The sequence below is a fragment of the Eurytemora carolleeae genome, unplaced genomic scaffold (genome assembly GCF_000591075.1).
Source record: "Eurytemora carolleeae unplaced genomic scaffold, Eaff_2.0 scaffold439, whole genome shotgun sequence".
Classification (NCBI taxonomy): Eukaryota; Metazoa; Arthropoda; class Copepoda; order Calanoida; family Temoridae; genus Eurytemora; species Eurytemora carolleeae.
The window spans coordinates 218,023-225,433 of record NW_019396473.1 but is presented as its reverse complement, the minus strand read 5'-3'; the positions used below and the strand labels follow the sequence as shown (position 1 = coordinate 225,433).

The window sequence follows — 7,411 nt, the reverse complement described above, 5'->3', positions numbered from 1 at the left end:
GTATATCCCAACCTATCCTGGTATATCCCAACCTATCCTGGTATATCCCAACCTATCCTGGTATATCCCAACCTATCCTGGTATATCCCAACCTATCCTGGTATATCCAAACCTATCCTAGTATATCACAACTTATCCTAGTATATTCCAACCTATCCTGGTACTTCACAACCATTAAGATTGATATAAAGAAAGGTGTATAAAGATCGTCTAAATAAATCCTTGTTTAGACAGTGTAAGGGTGAGGAGTTAAAGTACCGTGGTGCTGCTTGTTTGGTTTGGAAAAGATTCTCCAATCTGTTTGAAACCCTGCAGTCCATGTTCTGGGCAATCTTCGGCCTGGTCAGCCTGGCGGACTTCGAGCTGACAGGGATAAAGGAGTTTACTCAGTTCTGGGCCAAGCTTATGTTCGGTGCCTACTCCTTCTGTAATGTAATTGTTCTGCTCAATATGCTGATTGCTATGATGTCAAACTCATACTTCAAGATATCAGAGAAATCAGATAAGTAAGTTGCTTTGTTTTCATACTTTGTATATAACGCAGCCCAAACTCTAAACTTTCTTTAATAATCGTATTTTCATTGATATTATGATTTGTCATCAATAGAACTGTATTTGATAGATCTAACTATATTCGATAGATCGAACTGTATTCGATATATCGAACTGCATTTGATAGGTCAAACTATTATCGATAGATTGAACTGTATTCGATAGATCAAACTATTATCGATAGATCCAACTGTATTCGATAGATCTTTAATAGGTGGAACTGTCTTCGATGAATTGAGCTTTTTTCTATGAACTGTCTTCAATAGATCGAACAGTCTTTAACAGATTAAACTGTCTTTGATAGATCAAACTGACTTCGGTAGATCGAAATTTCTTCAATAAATCGAACTGTCGTCGATAAAACTAACTGTCGTCGACAGATCGACAGATAGAACTGTTATTGATAGATTGAAATGTCATCAATAGATAGAACTGTTTTCGCTCCATGGAACTGTACTCGATTGATCAAAATTTATTCGATAGATCAAAATGTATTTGATAGATAAAAATGTATTTGATAGATAAAAATGTATTCGATAGATCAAAATGTATTTGATAGAAAAAAGTGTACTTGATAGATCAAAATGTATTTGATAGATCAAAATGTATTCGATAGATCAAAATGTATTTGATAGATCAAAATGTATTCGATAGATCAAAATGTATTTGATAGATCAAAATGTATTCAATAGATCAAAATGTATTCGATAGATCAAAACGTATTTAATAGATCAAAATGTATTCGATAGATCAAAATGTATTCAATAGATCAAAATGTATTCGATAGATCAAAATGTATTTAATAGATCATACTGTTTTCAATAGATCAAAATGTATTTGATAGATCAAAATGTATTTGATAGATCAAAATGTAAAATGTATTCAATAGATCAAAATGTATTCGATAGATCACAAAATGTATTTAATAGATCAAAATGTATTCAATAGATCAAAATGTATTCGATAGATCAAAATGTATTTTATAGATCATACTGTTTTCAATAGATCAAAATGTATTTGATAGATCAAAATGTATTTGATAGATCAAAATGTATTCGATAGATCAAAATGTATTTGATAGATCAAAATGTATTCGATAGATCAAAATGTATTTAATAGATCAAAATGTATTTAATAGATCATACTGTTTTCAATCAACTTTAAAAGATAAAACAGATCAATATATAGGATTCCGTTTAACAATGTTGAGTGCATTAAGAAAATGCAGTTTCAGCTAAAATATTCTATAAGAAGCTTAAACTAATCCATTGTGTTATAGTTAGTTAGACTTGCGGAGCCTTTTCTCTAGATTTGAATCTCAACCTAATTAAATCTTTAAATCCAACCAAATCTTAGAATTGTAAACTTCCCGCTGTCTAGGCCTTTAAAGGTTTAAATAGAATTTCGGAAATTAGAACATTTATATTATTTTACTAAACATTTGCTTTTATTTACATTGGTCGAGTAAATATACAGGGTGAGTCAAAGAAAAGTGTGATTAGCGGCGCCTGGTGCAAAATTGTACCTTTCTTGTGTGCAACTCTACTGTAAAGTGTTTTTTTCAATAATTGTTGAATATTTGAAATTTGGCTCAAAAAAATTCCGCGAAGCTTTTTTTCTCTCAAAAAAAATTTCAGAAAAGCAAAAATGTGTAAATAAATTATTTCTATCGAAACCAAACATTTTTAAAAGATTGAATCACAAAATCACAGAAAATTCGCAAAATTGTAATGATAAATTTTGCAATTTTCAGTTCTGGTCTAATTTTTAAGGAAAAGTTGTTTGTCTATGGTTCTTCAGATTTCAACTAAACAGCGCATATTTATAACTTTAGAATAAACTACGAAGAAAGAAACTAAAGGATTTAAATAACTTAAAAATTAGACCAGAACTGAAAATTGCGAATTTTCTTTTTACAATTTTGCAAATTTTCTGTGATTCAATCTTTTAAAAATTTTAGATTTTAATAAAAATAATTTATATACACATTTTTGATTTTCTGACCTTTTGATTTTGAGAGAAAAAAAAGGTTCGCGGATTATTTTGAGCCAAATTGGAATATCAAAAATATTGATAATTTTTTTAAAATATTGAAAAAACACCATACAGGAGAGTTGCACAAAAAAGTTACAACTTTGCACCAAGCGACACTAATCCCACTTTTTTGACTCACCCTGTACTATTTTGGTTTATATCTTATAGATGTGCCTACTCTGCTGACATTTTTATATCTATAAAAGATTTATTTGTTTAGCAAAGATATTTCATTGTTGTTTATTTTCTCTGCAAAAATAATATTGCTAAGCTCTGTTGATCTCAAACGCAACCTCAAAAGAAAAGGAGTTTTGTCACTAGCTTAAGATTTATAATCCTTATATTTTTCAACCTGATGGTGTTAACTTGGAATTCATAGTTTGAAATTTCTAAGGTCTTTGACATTAGATTGCAAATATTTAGGGATTAAAAAGTAAGAATTTGTGGCAAATACTCAATTCTATTATCCTTGTTTATTCTCAATGGGACATTTATCGTTATGACTTAATTATAGTTCTAATTAACAAAAATATTTTGAAGAAATAATAAAAAGTATAATTATGATTTAAGAAATTTTCTTATTGCAGAGAATGGAAGTTTGCTCGCACCAAGCTCTGGTTGAGTTACTTTGAAGCAAAATATACTCTTCCACCACCCTTCAATATCTTCCCCACCGTCAAGTCTGTCAAGGGGTTGATCAATATGCTGAAGTGGACGAGTGGAGGAAGTACAGAGAAGTATAATGGAGTTGATAATGCAAACAGTAGACATCAAGATATTATCAGATGTGTTGTTAGAAGGTTAGAATACAGGGTTAGCAACAAAGGATGAGACTTTATATTTTTTTCTGACATTAATTATTCCTTCTACAATTTTTGTATTTTTTAAATCATTAAATTTACCATTTAAAACGTGAATTCAATGTAGAAGACAAAATCCTTCAAATTGCAGTATTTATATGGTTTTAGAGTCTCGCATGCTTTGTGATAAACCCTTTACCTCTTTATAAAACTCCCAATCTTTAGATCAGAGTTATTTTGGTTTAGAAATTTTCTCAAAGCCTCTGTCCCATCTTCACAAGTTTTTAAATATTTTCAATTAAAAAATTTTTAATCACTGTTTTTAACGATCAGTTTGTTGGTTTACAGTAAATTCTATGTCCATTATCAACGTCAGTAAAGTTTCATATTTAAAATGTTAAAATGTTATTCTAGGTATATAATGGCGGAACAGAAGAAAGCTGAAGAGTTTGGTATAACTGAAGACGACGTATCCGAGATTAGACAGGATATAAACAAATTCAGGAATCCAGAAATAGTTTTCAAATTCTTCTCAAGTAACGATTCAATATGAGGATACGAGCCAAGAATTGGATGCATCAAAGTCCAGGGGTTCACAGAATACTTGAGGGAGAAAATCAGAGTGTACCTATAATACAGGGTGTCCCAATAAACATGGGAATTGGATGCATCAAAGTCCAGGGGTTCACAGAATACTTGAGGGAGAAAATCATAGTATGCCTATAATACAGGGTGTCCCAATTAACATGGGAGTGGATGCATCAAAGTCCAGGTGTTCACAGAATACTTCAGGGAGAAAATCATAGTATGCCTATAATACAGGGTGTCCCAATAAACATGAGAATTGGATGCATCAAAGTCCAGGGGTTTCAGAATACTTGATTAAGAAAATCAGAGTATACCTATAATACAGGGTGTCCCAATAAACAGGATAATTGGATGCATCAAAGTCCAGGTGTTCACAGAATACTTTAGGGAGAAAATCAGAGTATATCTATAATACAGGGTGTCCCAATAAACATGGGAGTTTTATGCATCAAAGTCCAGGGGTTCACAGAATACTTCAGGGAGAAAATCATAGTATACCTATAATACAGGGTGTCCCAATAAACATGGGAGTTGGATTAATCAAAGTCCAGGTGTTCACAGAATGCTTGAGGGAGAAAATCATAGTATACCTATAATACAGGGTGTCCCAATAAACATGGGACTGACTTTAAGATCGTCTTTGTTTAAAAAGTTTTGATAATGATTTAATCAATTAGATAGTTAAAGTTTAACACTTAACAACTTGAATTTGAAAATGAGGAAATACTATTCATAGAAACCAAAAAGATAGAGTTTAATCTTCTTGTGAAAAAATAACCAGCTTAAACTATTAGATTATAAAAGATTTAGAACTCCGTAGTATTTTTTCTAGTGTTTTAACATATATATCAAATCAAGTTTCTTAGAAAAGGTCTATGACACAAACTCAAATATTTAATCTTTATAGCTTTGCAACCTAATGGTATAAACATTTGACATTTCAAACTTAGATTATTTGATCCCACAGAATTAATAGTTTGAAATATTTTAAGTCTTCATCAACATTGTATTGCAAAGATATTGAAATTAGAAGATTAGAGTTTGTGGCAAAGATTTATTTCCTTTATCATTGTTCTTATTTTTTAAAGAACGAATAAGATAAGATAAGCCTTGATCAACAGCAAAAGATTAACAATAGAGGGAGGGGTACGAACCGCTTTTTGTAAGCCTGTAGTAGTAAACATATTCAAAGCTTATAGATTACAATTTAATGCCGTCACGAATTGCACTGGCACCATTTATTTCAGTAAAATGTCCAATATTTGGCAAACTTTGCAATTTGCAATTATTGATTCTGAAATCATATCAAGAAGAAAGATAAACATAGATAAACAGACATTTCAGAAATTATTCATTTAACTTTTTCAAACAGTTTGTAATAGACATAATTATTTTCACTTTTTGAGTTTGACTTTATATTGTTCTCACTTTTTCGGGGGGGGGGGAGCGTTTTTTCCTTAAACCAAACTTTTGGATAAACCGATAGATCCTTTTTAGATTACAACAAATTGGTTAAAGTTTGAGAATTCGACAAATGAGAGATCCGGTAATTATCAGTTCAAAACAAGCTAGACTTCTTAGTTTATAAATGGAGAAATAGCTTAGCTATGTAGCTTAACTCTATTTCAACAAAAAGTTCCCGCACGTCTCTTGAACCTGCTAAAGCTTCTTGGACCGACTTTGTTGAATTGCACAGAGTGCATCAGAGAATTGGATTTATTTAAATCAATTTCTATGTTTTCTTCCTTTTCAAGAATACAATTCAGAGATTGTTCAAAACGAGGATTTATCTCAAAGATTCGGAAAATATTTAGGATTCAACCACATGGTTCAAGGAAAATTTAAATCATCAGATTTTGATTATAAGAGCCATAAAAAAAATGAAATTTTAGTTGGAAAATAAAAGATAAAAGATTGTAAGTAAAATTATGAAAGAGAGGGTAACATATTTTTAAAGATATTGTGAAATGGCGTGTTTTGGGGATCGATATGGAACAATTATGAAAGAAGAAGATTTTAATACACCCTCTTCTAGTTCTTTTTGACCCCTTCCCCCCCCCACCCCCCTTCTTTTGAAAACGGACAACCTTCCATGTTAAATTAGATATAAACGCATATATATATATATATAATCAAGGGGGTTTGTCCTTTTTCAGAAAAAGTTTGGTAAATAAGAAATCTTTAACCCTAAACAGGCTGGGGTGGGGCGTTTGGCGACCCCCCTGTAGTTTTTTTTTGTCCTAGCACTCTCATTTTTGACATAATCACCGTGAAATTTTGTGACATTTAATGAATAGTGATTTTTTGTAAAATAATTTTTTTTTTAAATTTATAGGGTCGGGTACAGGTTGGAAAAACGTCCGGTCTGTGAAAAAAAATCAAAAATAGCCCATAACTTTTTTGAGACTAAAGCTATATTTCTTAAAAGCCCTTGTAAAATGCATGTAGAAACATGTGTCACACTTTGACATTTGTTTAAAACAAAAACAATAATATTTTTTTCTTTTTTTTACCCTTTTTTAGGCATTTTTTTTCACCCTCCCTAGCACCCGAACTATTGAAGTTATCGGTCTAATTTTTTTTTCTTTGAGCTGACCATGAAAAATTGGGCTATGACCAACATTACTGACGTATGATTCCCCCAACAGAAGGAGGTTAGGTTACTTAACGTCCCTTAGGACAGTTATGTAAAATATCCACCCGCTCTGTGAAGTTTTCAAGAAAGAATTTGCGCATTTTCATCTCAAAATACGATGAAATTGTGTACAACTACTTTTTCGGGAAAATAAAAAATTTACTTAACCACGGGTTCTCTCGACAAATTTTGTCAACAAAACATCCCTTGCTGCGCACCGGATGTTTTTTAGACAAAATTGGTCTTGGAAACCCTTCACAAAGTGAAATTCCCTTAACTTCCCTGTAAAGTAGTTGTAAATAATTATTAAATATAGAAAAATAATATCCCTGTATAATTACTGATGCAATGTAAAGCAGTTTATCATAAAAAAAGATAATTTAACATTTTAGGGATATTATGAAGAAAATTAAGGTTTGGAATAAAAATGAGAAAATAAGTTTTACAAGATAAAGTACCTGAACAAAAGAGCTTAATCTTGTTAAGTTAAATAAATGTCAGTTATGCAAGGATATTATAATTTAAACTTCATTCATGAAAATCATCAGAAAATATTATAAATACATGTTCACATTGAGTAGACTATACAATGCAATATTGATAAATATTAAACTAATTCTGGATTAAGGTTTGAGTTGGTCGATATACTCAGTAGAAACAACTTCGATATAGGACAGGTAATAAGAGCACTACTAGGACATATATAGGGACTACTATAGGACAGGTAATAAGAGCACTACTAGTACATATATAGGGACTACTATAGGACAGGTAATAAGAGCAATACTAGGACATATATAGG

General features: G+C 31.0%; 1 protein-coding gene across 1 annotated transcript in view; it reads left to right on the top strand.

Annotated features, from left to right (window-relative positions):
* LOC111703933 (transient receptor potential protein) overlaps nucleotides 1-7,411 on the top strand; it is a 40,935-nt gene that overhangs the window by 23,237 nt on the left and 10,287 nt on the right. The window contains exons 12-15 of the mRNA XM_023476030.1: nucleotides 231-506; nucleotides 3,174-3,386; nucleotides 3,801-3,890; nucleotides 7,238-7,286. Coding sequence (XP_023331798.1) covers nucleotides 231-506; nucleotides 3,174-3,386; nucleotides 3,801-3,890; nucleotides 7,238-7,286 — 628 coding nt within the window. The remainder of the gene's footprint in view (nucleotides 1-230; nucleotides 507-3,173; nucleotides 3,387-3,800; nucleotides 3,891-7,237; nucleotides 7,287-7,411) is intronic.